At 37.7% G+C, this 19,601-nt stretch overlaps 1 protein-coding gene across 2 annotated transcripts in view; it reads right to left on the bottom strand.

Annotated features, from left to right (window-relative positions):
* Positions 1-2,009: 2,009 nt before the first annotated feature.
* Positions 2,010-19,601, bottom strand: part of LOC127638986 (smoothelin-like) — a 98,975-nt gene continuing 81,383 nt past the window's right edge. The window contains exons 15-20 of one of the 2 annotated variants that reach the window (XM_052120785.1): positions 14,125-14,188; positions 13,854-14,021; positions 13,650-13,767; positions 12,211-12,362; positions 8,377-8,540; positions 3,924-4,068 (exon numbers count right to left, since the gene is read on the bottom strand). In XM_052120785.1, coding sequence (XP_051976745.1) covers positions 8,393-8,540; positions 12,211-12,362; positions 13,650-13,767; positions 13,854-14,021; positions 14,125-14,188 — 650 coding nt within the window. In that variant the 3' untranslated portion in view covers positions 3,924-4,068; positions 8,377-8,392. Of the gene's footprint in view, positions 4,069-8,376; positions 8,541-12,210; positions 12,363-13,649; positions 13,768-13,853; positions 14,022-14,124; positions 14,189-19,601 lie in introns of both variants that reach the window. The other variant, XM_052120774.1, reaches the window with a different exon arrangement.

The raw sequence follows: 19,601 nt of genomic DNA, 5'->3' as shown, positions 1-19,601 counted from the left end.
GAGTGGGCAAAGAATCACAGACATTGGACAACAGATAGTTGGAAAAGAGTGTTGCTGATCTTAAACCCATTGAGCATTTGTGGTATCAGCTAGACTGTAAGGTGCGTGAGAAGTGCCCGATAAGACATTCGCATATATGGCAAGTGCTACAGGAAGTGTGGTGTGAAATGTCACCTGAGTATCTGGACAAACTGACAGCTGGAATAACAAGGATCTGCAAAGCTGTCATTGCTGCACGTGGAGGATTGTTTGCTGAGAACTCTTTGAAGTAGTTTAAGAAGTTTGGGGGGGGAAAAAATCTAATTGTAATAGCAATTTTTCACAATATTAATGTCCTGACTATACATTGTGAACAGTTGAATGCAACTTTGGTGAATAAATGTAACAATTTATTTCCATAAGAGCAAAATATTTACATTATTCCAAACTTTTGGCTATATATATATTACTGTGCAAAAGTCTTTGGCATGTTAGATTGTGTATATGCTGTTTTAATGTATTTATATTTTTTAAACCGAAGTGTTCATAATTTACATTGAGCAAAAAAGGACACAAGGTGATGGTGGGAATATGATATTCTGGGCAGTATTCTCCTGGGGAACCCTGGGTCCAGATATTCATGTTTTGAGGAATATAACACAGCACAATCAGTTATTTTTCATTTGTAAATGATTTGTAAATAACAGCACACGAGGGAATCACCACCCTGATGTGTCAGCCAAGGTAAACCCAATACAATTCCTAAAGGCCAGGTGTCTGTAGCATCTAAGACGAAACTTCTTGAAGTTAGCTTGTACAGTGGGTCAGGTCGTTGCATTGTGTAATATATTAAAATGTTCTCTCTGTTGTAAAAGGATGTTAATCTTTGAAATGATGCTTTTAGTTATCAACAGGTAAGATTGTTACCAACCTATTCTATCTCACCAAAATGCTGGCGATATGTCCCATACACAGCTTGTAAAACATATGGGTTTAGGGCCACAGGTTCAAAACCTGGATCTCTGCCCCTCCAACATGCTCACATCTGTGCATCTCCTGCATGTCAGCTGACGAGATACTGAAATACAGTACAGCGAAAGAATGAGGCTATTTCTCAGATCATTATGTGTAAGCTTCTTTCACCTGTGCCACCTCTCTTACAGCAAACATTTTCTCGTGGAGTGTAGAGCAGTGACCAGATGTACACCTACTGCAAAATTATGACACGTTTATGAGTGCTAATTGTGCATGGTTTTGGATGTTATGCAAAATTTCAGAGACATCTCCCAGTAAGAAAACCGGTGTGCACAATAAACAAACTTGCATAGCATTTTTTCGCAAATTGATTTGATTGCAGAAAGAAAAAAAAAGGACACGTTTAAGATTAGTACATTTAGCCTTTTATTTAATTTTTGGGTGAATGTAATTACTGTAGTTCAATAACTGGTGTCTCTGATACTCTGAAACGATAAGGTTAACATTTATAAAAATTCATTTTGAGACGTTCATTATCATTCATGAATTTTGAGTTTTAAAATATGTAGCTTTATCCTCAAAGACATCATTTTCAAGGCACAAATGTGTGAAAAACACTTTCATAGACTTATAACAGCGATATAATAGGTGTGGGTGAGAAACAGAACAATATTTAAGTCCTTTTTTACTCTACATCTCCACTTTCACTTTTACCTGTTTCTCACCCACACCTATTATGTCGCTTGAGAAGATATGGATTTAAACACTGGAGTCTTATGGATTACTTTTATGTTTTCCTTGTAATTTTTGGAGCTACAAAGGTTTGGTCACCATTCACTTGCATTGTATGGACCTTCAGAGCTGAGATATTCTTCTAAAATTCTTTATTTTTGTTCTGCTGAAGAAAGTCGAACACATCTGGGATGGCATGAGGGTGAATGAATTTCCATTTTTGGGTGAACAATTTATTTAAGATTATAAAACTTTTAGCTGTGCCATTTCAATCATGCTTGAAATAAATAAATAAAATGGCTTCATAGAGGACATGCAGTCGTACAATAAATGACAAACACCTTCTTGGTATAATTTATGGTTTTAATGATTACTAGATGAAATGGTGTTCGGAAATACCGAGTAAACAAGTTTTAAATAAGTGTGTACAAACAAATGTTTATAATCACCTTTACTGCTCATTTGCCTTACTAGTGCAACCTTCAAGAAGCAGTTGTTGCTGTAGCTTTGCATTTAGTCAGTTGTCATTAAATTATATGCAGTCCTTAATCAAACTACAACCATCTTTAGAACCAAATATATAAATATCAATGACCTTTTCAGAAAGAACTTACTGGTCAAACATTATTATTCTCAAGTTGTCCTAATCAAGCATGGCTCGAATTTAGCCACTAACATACACTGTTTAAATGAGACTTTTCTCTTGATCGGCTCTGTACACAAACAGACCCTTTAATCAGGAACACATCTTTTAATTTAGGACAGACTTCAATGCTTCCAAATGAAGTTTATGGACTTCATGAATATATATACCAAAGATATACTCATCCATAAATAAGGACCGTATGTAAGTGCATCTATACTGTACATGCTGCTGTTTGTGTATCTGTATATCATTTCAAAATGAATATGTTCTTACTAAAGGAGAAACTTACTGAAATGGTCGGTGTTCAGTGTAAAACCAAACGTTCAATTACTTCTAAGAAATATGCATTTAAAAACAGTCATTAAGTTGCATTTTGCACTAAACGGCTGAAGTCATATAAAGCAGTGAGAATAATATTCCTGCAAAGTTCTTAAATAAACACAATACCAATACAGATGACAGCATAATCTCAATTGTTCAAGAAAGAACTGAAACTTCAAGTAAACTTGTGAAAAAGCATGCAGGTCTGAGCTCCTTTAACAAGCAACAGTACCGTGGAACGGTTTTAAAAGTATTTAAAAACACTAGATATGGGCAATCATCATAAAACAATGTTAAACACATGAAATCTAGTAGGCAACACAAGGCTGAGAAGTACACCAAATACAGCTTGCAATTGTTATTATTTTACCATTAATAAAACATTTTGGTAGATTTTCAGATTAATGGTTTTGTTTTCTTTTTTTGTACTGCACCTTTAAACAAACTTGAGTAAAAAAACTTATTCATACATTTAAAAAATATGCAATTGCAGCTTATTACAGCTGTTATTGGGAGGAATTCTTTGGCTCTGTCTTGAAAGTAAACACAATTTTAAAGGGGTAGTTCACCTAAAAATGATCATTTACATGTAGTTCCAAACCTGATTGACTGCTTGAAGTTTTGAATTCTGGTCACTTTTTTCCATGCTTTTACAATGACTATAGGGACAAAAGCTTTTAAACTTCAAAAAGCATGCAAAAGCACCATGTAAGAATTTAATGAAAAGTATCATTAAATTGGTCCATATGACTCATGTGTGTATACTCGTGCAAGATGATCCGTTTATGAATTGGATGCACCAAAGAGCTAGGGTAGATTTCAAAATTTAGAGCAATTAACTAATGTTTATCAGAGAATGCCATCATATGGCTTCCGAAGACTTGGATTATTATGCATGAGTCGTATGGACTACTTTTATGATGCTTTTGCATCCCTTTTGAAGCCTGAAAGTTCCAGCCCCATTTCTTTGTAATTTTTCAAATTCTTTGAAAAGAGCAGCCTACATCAAAATAACTTATTTTGTCTTCCACGGAACAATGAAGGTCATACAGTTTGGAACAACATGAGGGTGAGTAGATGATGACAGAATAGTAACTTTTGATTAACTCGTCTTTTTTAAACCAGGGTGATTTTGACTTCAAAATCAAAATAAAACTATTTTGGGGGGGGAAATTGTATCTTCCGGTAAAGCTACTGTAGTATCACAAGAAATATGTTGTAGGATCACAAGACACGCCTCCGTATCGCAGCATCAGAAGTCGGTGGCATGCTGAGCCCGAGCTCTCATCATCTCATATTTGCGTAGATGGTTAATCAGTGACTGCACATACGTGAAGACACACTTGGAGTCTGGCTTCTTACCCATTATCATCATGTCTTCCACCTCCAGCAGGGGCATACAATTAGCATAGGCCCTAATTTAAAGAGACAGAGATGAATATAATAAGTAATTGAAACACAATCCAAATGGTGTGATTTATAATGTGCTATACAGTATGTTTGCAATCTAAGCTAAAACACATTGCAATTCATATGACTAACCAACAGGGTGTAGCATAACCACTTGATACAAGTAGAGTGGCCCCGAAAAACAGTATTCGGACACCTTCAACAGACATAATGTATGAATGTCACTGCATTATATAGCAATATCAAAACAAGTGGCATCTGAAAACAAATGCTGCTAGAGCCTTTCTCATAACTAACTTCACTGAGTCATTTTTGCAATGACATTTAACCAACTGGTGTCATTTACCTTCTTAAAGGCGCACTCAGCCATTTTTCCCCCATTAAAACAGTTTTACTCCTAAAGAAATGAATTGTAATTTTAAAACATATGTATTAAATCATGAGCACACACGATATGAGGACTCTAGTCACATCAGTATCCTTATAAAAGCTGTTTTATTCCGCTTGGGGCAGGGGCTCTCATGGGGGTGGCCATTTTAAAATCACATGACCTGCTGAATACTACTTGCTTAATCTCAGTAACCATCTTGTTATTGGACACTTTCACTCTTGGATTGAATTAATCATGGCTGATTGTGAATTTCTACAATGGCATCTGTGACTGAAAACTATTGATTTTGAATTATGTTGCATCCACACCACCAGGTGTCACTGTAAGTTCAAGATGACAAGAAAAAAGTTACTGCGTGCACATTTAATACATATTATTGGTTGTATTTTGCATGATTCAAAGTGTACTCCACAAAAAAATAAATGTTTAATTAAAATGTAATAACTTACTTTGCCATTTTCTTTCCAATCAATTTCCAATGGATTTGAAGTCGTTTACTTTTCTTTAATTTTAGTGCTTTTACGCTTTCACAGAATTTGTACGGCAAAGTCCCATTCTACAACAATTTTTCTCATTGAATATCCTGTTCCACTTGGAACTTTGTCACATTATGGAAGTAAAATAAGTTGAGCATGCCGCTTAATATTGAGTATATCTATTGTTTCACCATTTCAAATCTAACAACCTTCTTTACAGAAGTATATTAATGACAAATGTCCTTGATACAAAAAATTATTTTTATTCGCACTGATAAAAAAAAACACATTGCATTAATAGTGCTTGCATTCTTGGGGCTGCAATTTAACACGGTTTTACGCTGTTATACAGGAGCGATGAATATTTTAACAGAGAACATTTCACACAAAGATTTGTCAATAAATATTCACCTTCCAAAATGTAGTTCAAAAATATTCTTTTTTTTTATTCCATGTTTCTTTTTCCACATATACTATTCAGTCCATTATATTTTACTATACAAATTCACTTCTAAAATGTCAGTGGTTAAAATGTGGTTGGAAATTCAACCTTGCACATCCCAGCATTGCAGAAAAAGCAGTAGAGTGCCGATGCACAATCTTCAGTTGCTGCAACTATGAGTCACCACTAGGTGGTGCAATCGGACGTTGATGAACACCAAGGACAATACGGCGAGGTTCTCACCACATAAACCTTTATTATATTCTGTTTGTCATTACATTCGGCTCTGATTAGTAGTGTTATCAAAGTTATACCTGCATTGTTTGAATTAGTGGGATTCAATGAGCTTTTTTTAAAGACATTTGTCATTAATATACTTCTATACTGTTTAAGAAATGTTCTGGTTGAACAGTGTGCTTGTGCAATATTTATATAAATATACTGTAAATGACATCTGGTTTGACATTTTTTTTATCTGATGAAATGACATTCTGACACTGATTTAAAGTGTACCTACAGTGTCTAAATACGTTTTGGGGACACTGTAGGACACTGTAGCTTATCGACTACTTACTGGCAAAATAAAAGAGTAATGTATACATCACAGCTTTTAAAATCAACCTTTTGCTACCATTTTAAGTCAACGTTCTGGTAGAGACAAAGCATAGAGCTGTAACCATGTGATAGTTTAATCTGCATCGTGACAGTGAAGATTAACATGTGTCGAGAGAATCCAAACAATATTGTTTTTTCTGTTTCTGACCTTGTCTCTAAATTGGTAGTTAAAACAGATCTTTTGAGAACGCCAAGCTTTGATCCTGTTGTCTGTCTCGTTTTACATGTCTATGAGTAAGACCATGTTTGGACATCAGTGTCTTCAGTGCAGTTTACGCTCCAACATACCCGGTAACCGGGCAGATATGCAATATGTTTTTTAAGATAATCACCAGAAACTGATAAACAACAATGTGATAAAGACCAATACTTGTCATGGTGCACTTCTGAGATGAAAAGGCGAAGATAGAGTGACAAAGGACCTTTTTATTTGAATATTTAGTTGGTATTGTTGGGTCTAATTTGTCTATTTTAACATCTATAATATATATGCATGTTTATGGCTCCAGAAAATATTTGGACCCTTAAGCCACATAAAAATGTCTGAATGTTATGGCATTAGATAACATCGTATCAAACCAACTGACAGCTGCAAACAAATGACGCTAAACCTTTTTCATTACTAACTTCACTTTTCTAACCTGTTTTTTTACAATGATTTTGGACATTTAGGAATTCCTTTCAAGTGCACAATGGTGTCCTAGCAGAGTAACCACAGATTTACAGTAAATATATTATATAATCATTTAATACTTAAGTGTGCAAACTATTTAGTCTATTATAAACATTTTAAAATGTAACTCCCTGTAGTATGTTAGTTAATGTTCAAATGGAATCAGTCTGGTCCATCCATCCATTTAAAACTAAAGCCATTTTAAAATAAACAAAATCAAATGTATTAAATATTAGACCTAGATATTTAACTTTTTGAATGTTTTATAATTTTCTTACTAGAAATACTTCAACACCAAGCTATATTAAGTGGTCTGTGGCAAGGAGGAGGGAGGGACTGGCCGTGATAATGCAAGCCTGGCACCAAATCAGGCTAATCAAGCCGACGAGCGGGATAAAGGACGCCGGAGGCGTAGGTTCGAGAGAGAGAGAGAGAGAGAGAGAGCTACAGTCATGTTTATGTGTTTTTGATTAATTAAATATTACTTTGATGCTTCACCCGGTTCTCACCTCATTCTTTCCCTTTTACCTTTGTTACATTGGTGCCGAAACCCGGGAAGGAGGAGGGATGTGCCACTAACATCCACCCCAAATGATTAGCTGCAGCCATCCGCTGGGGGATGGAGGAGACCCCTACTGACCACTAAAATGCGGTGGGTTCGAAGGAAAGACTGCCATCCGTGAGGGGCTCACTACCGACCGCCTGGAGCAGGAGAACCACTGCCAGGGGCGGAAGAGACCCCTACCATCCACCAAAGCTGGAGGACTGCCTCCGATCCACCCGGGGAGGAGCGGCTGTCATCCACTAGAGGGTGGAGGAGTGACCGAGGACGAGGCTACGGCGAATCAGAGAACCGGCGAGTTATAATTTTTCTCTCTCTTTCTCCTCTCTCTCTCCCAATGTCGCTCCGTTTTGGCCTTTCCCTCTTCTTTTTTTGTTGTTGTTGCTGCTTTTCCCTCCCCTTGTCTCCCTCCCAGGTCCGAGAAGGTGGGGCCGAGGAGGGGGGCAGGGGGAGTGTACGTCATTCCGGGGGCTCCCCGAAAGGAGGGAGGAGTGTGGCAAGGATGAGGGCGGGGCCGGGCCGTGATGACGCACGCCCGGCTCCTAATCAGGCAAATCTAGCCGACGAGAGGGATAAAGGCCGCCGGAGGTGGAGGTTTGGGAGAGAGAGAGAGAGCAACAGGCAGCTGCCCTGTATGTGTTTATGTTTGAGTGTTTTTGATTAATTAAATATTACTTTGATGCTTTGTCTGGTCCATCCACCTCTTTACAACTAAAGCCATTTTTAACAAAATAACAATCCTAGATTACCTAAAAATGCTGGATATTATCCATTATTATTATATATATATATATATATATATATATATATATATATATATATATATATATATATATATATATATATTTTTTTTAAGACATTTGTCTAAAGAAACAGTCTAATTTCTGATTGTTAAATTATTGTTAACCACATGATTGCGAGAAAACAGAGTTAAATTAAATCTGGTTTGCAGCCTCATTAAACTTTATGATCTTTTTTTTTTTTTTTGCATGACATTTTAGCATGGATTCTGTCACGTAGATATTTTTTTCTTCATTATACATAAAATCTTCATTAAAAGTTCAAGATCTAAGATTTGTTTGTTCCATCCACCATAGCGTTTAATTAACACTCAGCCCTTCTGCCAGTCCCAAGACTGTGTTTCTCGCTCTCACCATTGGAGTTCTGACCCTAAGAGGAGTTTTTGGTTTTGACCAATCCCTTCTGCACCAAGCCCCTGTAGAACTCCTGGAGGTACGTGTACACGCACTTCCAATCGGGCTCCCGCATCCGCACCATGTCCTCCACGTCCAAAAGCTGCGGACAGTCTGCCAGCTTCCTACTCTCACAGCGATGAAGGGCAATGGGAGGAAGAGGAGGAGGAAGTGAAGGGAGGAAGGAATTAAAGAAGACAGAAAGTAGTAAACAAATAGACAGAAAATAGAAACAACAGATCAGTAGATCAAAGTGGGATATAAAATAGATGGTAAAGTAGAAATATTAAAGGGAAAGATAGAAAAGGGGTGGCCAGGGGCAGCCAACAGGACAGGAAGATGAGGAGCAGTGAGGAGGAAGAAATGAGAAACATAAAAATCAAAAAGCCAACATTAAACTCTGTGACGATGACAGCATATTTCAATGTGTTTCATGCTACACAATCTTAAAGGTATAGTTCACCCGAAAGTGAAATTTGTCATTTTCTCACCCTCATGTCATTCCAAACCTGTATGACTCTTTTATTGAACAATCAAAGTGGATGTTCATTTTCACTTCCAATCCACACACACACACACACACACACACACACACACACAGTAGTCCATTCGACCCATTCCATGTATGAAATTAAAGGCTGTAATTTAAGTCGTTATTCACTGATAATCTTCCTCTCCGCAGTACCTCTCAAATTTCATTCGCAGTCATGTTTATTCAAATATGCTGCATGAAGACGCATCGTATGACTTCAGAAGACTTGGAATATTGCATATGAGTTGTAAGGACTACATTTATGGTGCTTATTTTTTTCTTTCTGAAGCTTGGCAGTAAAAATCACTATCCACTTTTATTGTATGAAAATCAGTCATTCGGACAATCGGACATTCGTCCTTTTGTGTTCCATGGACAAAAGCGAGTCATATGGGTTTATACTGAAATGAAGGTGAGTAATTGATGACAGAATTATCATTTTGGGTAAATTATTTGATAAATGACAAATACATGTGCACAGACAGACATAAACAACATGAAATAAAGCAACACTATGCGTCCATTCAGTGATCTCATTATGCAAATGTTTTTGTGAACATGGATATATGGAGAGACAATAACAGCAATGCAAATAGTGAGGTGGACGGGCTATTAAACATGTAACCAAATCGCCAGACAAACACAGTTTGTCTGATCATAAAACAGCCTGCTGGGTGTGTATCTAGCTAAAATGCATTTATAGAAGCTCAGTGATACAGGTGATGGGAGGGAGCATGCTGCAGCAGTGCAGACTGCACTCTTTAAAGACACCATCTGTTATTGCTTTTTAAACACTCTACTATTGCTCCAGAAAATCAGCAAGACTAAAAACAAAGATTTTGTTTTCAAATGTTCATTCTAAATAGCGAGGGCATAAGAATCATCTGAAAAGTAGGAGGGACACTTGCAAATTAAGTGACAAAAGTACAGGATGGGAGGGGCCTCTGATAGGGGCACAATTTGGTACAGTTAGGTACTGCAGTTGAGTAGGAACTGGTGACCTCCAGCAACTAAACTGGTGTATACGCCAGATTAGGCAACAATAGTGGTAATAACTTGCCAGAAACTGAAGCAATTTCAGATTGTGCCTTTAATGAAGACAACAGCCAAGGAGGTGATATAAACCACTGCTCATATTCAGATAAAGGAAGATAGTCATGAAATGATCGTCTATGGGAATTACCTGGGGACAGATCAACCAGGCAGAAGGAAAGGAGGGAGGAAGCAGGTTCAGGTCTACTCTTAATACTGTCTTTGAGTAATGCTCTTCCATTAGGAGACACTATACTGGGCTCATTCATTAGTGTTCGGCTGGATGCTTCTCGTTTAGAAAGGAGCATAAATGCAAGAATGTTACATTACGAATGTTGTTACGCTGGGAAGGAAAGTAGAAATGTAAATAATAAACAATTGAAAAGCTTGGAAAGCTAAAGGTTTAGTCATTTAAGTTGACGAAGGAATAGTGCAAGCAAAAATGAAAATGCTCTCATCATTTACTCACCCTCATGCCATCCCAGATGTGTATGACTTTCTTTCTTCTGCAGAACACAAACTAAGATTTCTACAAGAATATCTCAGCTCTATAGGACCATACAATGCAAGTGAATGGTGACCAGAACTTTGAAGCTCTATAAAGCACATAAAGACTACATAAAATAAATCCATATGACTCCAGTGGTTTAATCCATGTCTTCTGAAGCAATCCAATAAAATTTGGGTGAGAGCAGACCAAAATGTAACTTGTTTTCATTGTAGATCTTGCATTGCAGTCTCTATGTACAATCATGATTTCGAGCTTGAAATCATGATTGCCGATAAGACTGGTGACGTCAAGATTTATAGTGGAAAAGGAGATACAGTTTTGTTGTTTCTCACCCAAAATCAATTAGATTTCTTCAGAAGACATGGATTAAACCACTGGAGTCGTATGGATTTATTTTATGCAGTCTTTATGTGCTTTATAGAGCTTCAAAGTTCTGGCCACCATTCACTTGCATTTTATGGTCCTACAGAGTTGAGATATTCTTCTAAAAATCATCATTTGTGCTCAGCAGAAGAATGAAAGGAAGTAATATACATCTGGGATGGCGTGAGGGTGATTACAAGAGAATTTTCATTTTTTGGGTGAACTATTCCTTTAAGAGGACTTAAGTGCATAAATAAATGGCAAAGCAGTTTCTAAAAAGATTAATCTGAGAGGATCAGAGATGCAGATTGGATTAACTTGTTAATAGGTTCGGTTGTATTTCTAAAACAGGCTCAAACATCAACTCAGTGCATTAATATAAATGTTTAAATGTCTTTCCATATAGAATATCATTATGGAGACTGACAGTCTTTAAAGGAATATTCTTGCTTAAAAAACACTTAAGTCTATGGACTGCATCTGTGGCAGTCTGTTCATTATCAAAACAATAAGTTTGACTCATCCCTCGGTTTGCAGATGTGAACAAAAAACATGTTTCCAGTAGAGCACTTCACCATGTAAATCTAAGAGACAAGTGCACTTGAGGGTTTAAAAGCTGAAATGTAAAAAGCATGGATAACAAGAATATAACCAAGTTGAATTTTTAGCTGGCCGTGACATGAATTGAAATATCGAATTGAAAGATGACAGACCGCATTACACCTGTCTCACACATAATCATTTTGTTGCTGATTATGATTTTCTCCCCAATTTGTAATGCCCAATTCCCAACGCGCTCTAGGTCCTCGTGGTGGTGAATGACTCGCCTCAATCCGGGTGGCGGAGGACGAATCTCAGTTGCCTCCACGTCCGAGAAGTCAATCCACGCATCTTATCACGTGGCTTGTTGAGCACGTTACCGCGGAGACATGGTGCCTGTGGTGGCTTCACGCTATTCTCAGCGGGATCCACGCACAACTCTCCATGTGCCCCACTGAGAGCGAGAACCACATTATAGCGACCACGAAGAGGTTATCCCATGTGACTCTACCCTCCTTAGCAACCTGGCCAATTTGGTTGCTTGGGAGACCTGGCTGGAGTCCCTCAATTTTTAAGTGTTATGATTAAACATGCATATTTTAAATGTTTATTGCCCTCTTGCCTGCTAGATTTCAACTGTAGTGCATTAGTGTACACTTCATTCTCCTTGAATGGCGAGTCAAAATTATTGTCTACAGATGCTGTCCATAGATATTATGGTAAGTTGAAAATAACCCAAAAAATTATGTTAACTAATTTCTTTATAAATATCGGACTTTCTGGCCAATTGATAATGTAAAGTATGCATGTGACTCACTCTGCTGTACTGAAGGCCACCTCAAAGTTGTGCCTGCGGTTACTGGGACTGAGGCTGGAGTAGTCAAAGGCTTCTGGAAAGAAGTTGTGCACTAGAGCGCAGAACGCCATACCATCACTCCAGCTGGACGAGAAGTTCTGGATATTCACGTGCTTCATTAAATGCAAGAGGAAAAACAGAGCAACAGTTGGCAACAAGTTGAAAGGTGACTGGATTACCCCTGTCTCTTCAGTCTCTTGATGACTAGAATACCATCACTAGCAATTGCAGATAAGGCTTGTGTCCCAGTGAGTATGTCTCAACCTTGAGAGAATGGCTGTGTTCTGCCTAATGATGTCATTGCATGGATTTTTGAGAATCTCATCAAATTGTTATTAGTCTTAAATTTACCCTGTCTCAACTTTTTTGGAGCGGGTTGACATCATCTGATTTAAAATTACTGTATAATTATGTTATTTAAAAATATACACAAAACAATGACTTGAATACACCTCTACTATTACAAACATGTTTTACATTTTTGAATAATAAAGTTAATGTAATCTTTTAATATATTAGTAAATATAAAGGGAAAAAAGTTTGGAATAATCTTTTATATTTCTTTAAAAAAATAATTGTGAAAGCTTTTTTTATATATATATATATATATATATTATTAATATTTAAAAGTGTTGTCTACCAAATCAATGTAAAGTGGTATAGCCAACATGGACACAAAGATTACTTTCTACAAACTTGATACATATGTTTTAAACTAGATTTTTAAAAGGGACAACTGACCCACGTACTGCATAAAGGTCCTGGCACACTCATGGCAAAGTGCTTCTTCATTCTTTAAACTGAGCCAAAAAGAAGTTCGAAACAGCTGAGAAACGACATCCTGTTTGCGAACATACAGACTCCAGCCACACCGCTGGGGGAGGCGTTTAGACGAGCATTTAAATATGAGGACGCTCTACATGTCATCAACTAATATGACATTAAAATGTGTTATCAATGACTTTATGCCACATTCTATGAGTAGAATTCACAAGAGATCAGTAAAAGAAGCTGTTTTAACAAGTCAATGATTTAAATAAATAAATACATTTATTTGGTAATGTGTAATTTGTAATGTTTACCTTTTGCATTCATGGCGCTAATGCTTCTGTTTAGGCCAGATTTTGTTCTAAATGATGTTCAATCTTCGATTACGTATCAAGTGTGCAGGGGACTTAAGCTTGAAGTATACTTTAAATAAAGTGCAGAAGTCATTTGGACTACTTTTATGATGCTTTTTGTTCTTTTTAAAAAAGGACCTCCGATCACTTTATAATGAAGTTAAAAGCAAAAGAGCAGCTTGGACATACTGCTAAATAACTTGTGATGTCAGGATAGACTGAGGCTTCATTTTTGGGTGAACCGTCCCTTTAAGTCACATTCTGATTTGCTCCGGTTACCTCATAGGAACGTGTCTTAGATCTGCACCAGTCCAAAAGCATCTGTTTGATGGAGTTGGCATTGGGCACACCAAAGCTTGTAGAACGCTGCACCTTGTTTACTGTTATCGCTGAATTGCTATATGGAGAAAGAGAAGAGTTGCTAAATATCTGGCAATTCTTTGAACTCAATGTGGTCAAAACTCTTGAAAACTTTAAAATTACCCTCCGGTGTCTTTCTCGAGTTTCTCAATCATGGCTTTTCGTGCCTGAGCTGTGGATGTCTTGGGTAAAGTCTGAGATCTCATTAACTCTGTTCTCTCTGTCTGTCTGTGCTCAAGAGCTGATGTTCTGCTCACACTTCGAGGCATGTCGTCTTCACGGTCAAAAACACTGAAAGAGAGAGAGAGAGAGAGAGAAACAAAACATGAGTATATCTGATCATGAAAGAATACAATCTAAAATGGGTTTGTAATGACTTTTTCATGCCACCTACCTGCCAATCTTCCTTGTAGCTGTGGCGCTGGAGTAGCTGTAGGATTTAGTTTGAACTGTGCCTTCTATTAGGACAACAAGAGAAAACGAGGGTTTGATAGGAAGACTGATAGTAATGAACATAATGCAACTAGGTCTCATAGAATGAACACTAGAGATGCTACAACAATGACTTTTATTATCTTTTACACAAACCAAAACTGCAGACTATCAGTGCATAAACACCTACTTTTACCCTGTTACTTAAAAACTGTTATATTATGACATCAAAACATTTTCCCTATAGTGCATGACTTGTGAGGTGATACATTTTAACATTTCCTTTTCTATTCAACAACATTTACAACCTTGTTCAGGCATGATAAAATTGTGCAGTAACTCAAGTGATAGGGCGTTGCACTTGTTATGCAAAGGACCAGGGTATGTTGAAAGTGTCTTAGAAGCACCACAAAATGTAGTTTATTCAATAATCTTTCATCTCACATTTGCTTTTTATGACATTATCGGTTAGGTTTAGGGTAGGGAGGTAGGCTGTGTGTAATTAAAGGGATAGTTCACCCATAAAAGAAAATTCTCTCATAATTTACTCATCGTCATGTTATACCAGATGTGTATGACTTTCTTTCATCTGCAAACACAAACAAAGATTTTCAAAAGAATGTATAGTCAGTGGTTTAATCCATGACCTCAGGAGAGATATTATAGGTGTGGGTGAGAAACATCAATAATTCCGTTTTTTTTTTTAACTATAAATCTCCACTTTCACATTCTTCTTCTTTTGTTTTTTTGTTTTTCTTTTTTTGTTTGGGGGGAGGGTGCAGTCTTCATGCATATCGCAAACTATTGGTCTGGTCAAATGTGGCGATTTATAGGAAAAAAGGACATAGTTGTGGATGAGAAAGTGATAAATATTTATATCACTTCTGAAGATATGGATTTAACCACTGGAGTCGTAAGGATTACTTTTATGATGGCTTTATCTGATGTTTGGAAATTAAAACTTCTGGTCACCATTCACTTGCATTGTATGGAGCTACAGAGCTGAAATATTCTTCTAAAAATCTTCATTTGTGTTCTGCAGAAGAAAGAATGTCATTTTCATCTGGGATGGCATGAGGATGTGTAAGTAATGACAGAATTTTCATTTTTGGGTGAACTATCTATTTAACCCCTTTGAGTATTAACCTGAAAAACCTAATCTGTTGGGAGTAACATTAAACCTTTTTTAGTGCCAAATAGTGTCAATTTCACCTCAGCACAGCTGTGATATGTATAATAGGGTTGTGCCGATGGACGATATCATCGTCCATCGTGATGGCTGACCAACATCACGATGTAGAGCCACCATCGTGATGCCACGCCCCCTTTTGCGAGTCTTGCTAGTGTGACTCACTAATCCTAGTCTCTTCTATAGTTAACCTAAAAACTTTGCAGGGATTGCTCTGTAAATTAAATTGAGAATATAACTAATGCATATATGCCATTTTAAATACTGTAGTATACGCCAGAGACGTGACGTGTTAGTCTGTGAAAATACCATGTCAGGCAGGCTACACAAATATTGATCTTGACATTGTTAGCTTCTTGTCTTTTTTTTACATGTCTTACACTGTACATTTAGATTAAAATATTTTATGTTGTAGGCTACAAGAAAATAGCCTTTATTAATGAATTATTAGTAGTTGTAGTGTCTCAGTAAATCTTGCTCATTGTCACATAGCTCTTGTATACACTGAAGCGGCAGTTTAAGATAAACCCAGACCAGCGAACGTCAAATAACTTTTGTCTGGTTAATACTTTTAAAGAAACATTTCCTTGGCCATAAATCCATAATGTCAAATCAAATGAAAGAAACAAGGTGAATATGAATAACACACATTTATTAAAACATAGAAGAACAACAAATAAAGAACAGGAAAACGGGAACAACACTCAGACCGAAACTCGGCATTAACATTTCACTTATAATTAGCAGCACAATTAACTTCAGCACAGGCTACAAAATAAATTATGTTATTGAAATATTGTAAAGTGGTCATATGAACTACACAAATGAACGTTTAAAAAATAATATGCAAAATCGAATAGCTCCGCAACGGATGGCGAAAAATGCGTAAAGAAGTCTAATATCTTTCACCATAGACCATGTTTAAATTTCGATGTTTCTGGCCAGAAATACCAACATATTCACTTTATCTGGTTTTAATAAGCTGCGGATTGGAGTAACTACACTACCCGCTGTGCTGAAGACCCACTCTGATGGAGTACTGGTAGCACATATGCACAGATATTTCCGTGCTAATCTTGCCATGAACGGAAACCTTGTTGTTCGTTTTCCACCAAGTCAGCGGGTCCTCTTCCCCATCAATGGCCATTTCCTGCAGGTACATGGTCATTTCTGCCTCCACCTTTTGCTCATCAGTGAGTAAAATAACGAAATTATAGTTTTTAAGTGGAAAATATTATTTATGTAAAGATATATATTAAAATAAATAGTGCACAACTCTTCTTAAGTGAAAGCTAAAAAAAAAAAAGCTTCACGTGTCGTGCAACCTACTGATAAAGCGCCGACGAGTCATTAGTTGGGTTGGTAAAATAACGAAATTATAATTTTTCATATAATTTTTGAAAATTATATGAAATTATATACCCCCCCGACGATATCATCGTCCATCGCGATGTTTTACTGTCAACATCGTCAACTGCCAATTTAGGGGACATCGCCCAACCCTAATGTATAATGAACCACGTAATATCAAACTGCAAAAAAGTCCCTGCAGTCACATCATTTTTATGAAATCAAGCTGAGATAAAGTGTGATGAATTCACTAAACAGTTGAGCAACTTCTGCAGAAACCTGCGTTCACTAACAACTAGTAATCCAGTTGAACCAGGCTCTAAATGCGCCAAAATAGCACTGCGCCACAAGTATTTCAAGTCATTGTCCTTTTTTTCATGTAAATGTAAATTCTGGCTTATTCTAGAATGAAGCTTTATTCCCAAAACTCTATGCTATTCCCCTTGTGCTATTGACAGTATGTACATTTTCTATCTAATGTAATCCAGTAAAGTTTCAGCATTTTAGAAAGCCAATTCAGGAGTTAAGGCAGACAAATTTAAATAAGTAATTCAAACTTTCACAAATTTAAGACACGAATGCACAATACTACAATGAGCATTGGAATTCTGGATGTGAGCCAAGCACTGGCACTTACTTACAGGCTGTTCAGAACGATTGCACGAATAAAACAGACGCGAAAGTCTCCTGATGCTTTTTAAAGGCTGACTTTCCTTTTAATTTGATACAGCATCTAAAAATGCATCGTTACCGCAAAAGACGCTGAAAAAACCCAGAGAGAAACAATGAAGGTCAAAGACGTCCATCTATCGTATGTTTACGTAGAAAGATACGGGCACGTTCAGAGAGAATGGCCCCCATTGGTGGCGGTCTTTGGTGTTGTATTTTGAGCCTTGACTATAGTTGCTTTCACACAATCATTTGAAATCAATTCTAGAAAATGACCTGCAATTTTAAGTTTAGGGGTCTTGTGTGAACATGCCCCATTCGAAAATACCAGTAAATTTTTCACTGGCAATTTCCCTGAATGAGAAGATGTAACATTACCTGAAAAGTTCAATTTTGATGCTATGTGTGAACAGAGTTGTAAGACAAACAGTTTGAGCATGTACCAGTTCAGGACGTGCTGATAAAAGACAGAGATGATTTAGTTACTCTTCAGTCCTAAAATGTCTTAAAATTGGACAGATAGGGAAATTATTCTATTTAGTTGCATATAAAAAGAGTTACTTTAAAAAGGACTGTGAAGGATATCTCGTAGTGTCTGATGCTCCACGACTCAAATCTGAAGTCATATGTTGAGCAGCCAATGGAAATCGACCATACCCGGCCACAACACAGGACCATGAAGAAATGGAGATGGTGAAAGTGCTCAAAGTGGAGCATTAATTTTTTACACCACACACTTTTAAACTCACATCACATTCTCATATTTCCACCCAATGTCATACCCAAATACGCGCGGCCAGTTTTTTTGAGACTCAAAACAGAAGCAGCTACATCAACGACAACGTTCCGGTACTTCCATGTTTGTTAACATCTGTCATGTGTCTTCTAGAACAGGGGTGTGTGTTTCCACGTGAGTTTGTGATCAGATCAACTTGGCAGCCAAGTTGTCATTTGTGATGCCAAATTTGTGTCTGTACCCATTTACATCGATAAGAGAATGATTCCTAGTATTGTATGATTCTGTTCCGATTTTAGAAGTGGTGTAGAGTAATCTAGCCTAAAAGCGCAATACATTTGCTAATCATAAAATAACTAACTACATCTCAGAGTTAAACGTCATCTTGATGCTGATGTGTGAATTGTAGATGTGGAAATTTTGCCAGTACAGAAAATCCAATGATTTTACTGCAATTTACCAGGTTGCATGTGTCGGTGTCACGTTCACTGTTCTCTTTTGGTTTTGTACTGTTATTTTGAAGTTTAGTTTAGTTCCTGTTTCCTGTTTGGTTTTTGTAGTCCTTTGTAGTTTCTTTTATTCTGTCATGTTCACTGTTGTCTTTTGTTTTGTGCTGTCATTTTGAAGTTTAGTTTAGTTCCTGTTTCCTGTTTGGTCTTTGTAGTCCTCTGTAGTTTCTTTTTATGATTGGTGTTCCCCTGATTGCTTCTCCTTCCCTGATTGCTTCCCCCAGGTGTCCCTCATTCCCTTGTTTGTTCCTCTTGTATTTAAACCCTAGTTCTTTGTTCAGTCCTTGTCGATCGTTGTTTGAGGAATGTTGATGTTTTGCTCCGTTGCCTGTCTTCCCGTTTGTTCATCCAGTTCCGTGTCCCCTCGATGTTTCCTGATTTAGTTTTGTTTTCCCCATGTGGAGGTTTTCATTTGTTCCTGTTTGTTTTGTGTCAACTTTAACGTACAATAAAACCACGTCTGGATCCGCACCTCTCGTCTGTCTTGTCCTGCTTCCGCACCAAACGTTACAGAACGATCAACCCTAAAATGGATCCAGCGGTCCAACAGGCCAACTGTCAGCTGCTTTGTTTAAAGCAAGGGGACCGACCGGTTGAAGACCACATCCAGGACTTCCTTGAGCTGGCACACGTCTCGGACTTCCCGGATTCAGCTCTGGTGGTCTTCTTTAGGGGCAATTTGAATGCCTCCCGCAGTGGTGACTTCCCACTCGCCCATGTCTCTTCCCATCATGCCTGCCCCACCTGCCAGCGAGCAAACCCCCACACCAGTCGTTTCCCATGAGCCTGCACGGTCCACTTCATCTGCCCGGAGGAGGAAGAGAAGACGGGCTTCCGCTTCCCAGCCCACGCCAGCCACGGTGAGCGAGCCTACGCCCATGTCAGCCACAGTGAGCGAGCCTGAGCCCTCGTCAGCCACGGTCAGTGAGCCTGAGCCCTCGTCAGCCACGGTCAGCGAGCCTGAGCCCCCTTCAGCCACGGTCAAC

This window comes from Xyrauchen texanus, chromosome 4, assembly GCF_025860055.1.
Source record: "Xyrauchen texanus isolate HMW12.3.18 chromosome 4, RBS_HiC_50CHRs, whole genome shotgun sequence".
Classification (NCBI taxonomy): domain Eukaryota; kingdom Metazoa; phylum Chordata; class Actinopteri; order Cypriniformes; family Catostomidae; genus Xyrauchen; species Xyrauchen texanus.
The sequence above is the reverse complement of the archived record's forward strand: the minus strand, read 5'-3'. Positions and strand labels throughout refer to the sequence as shown.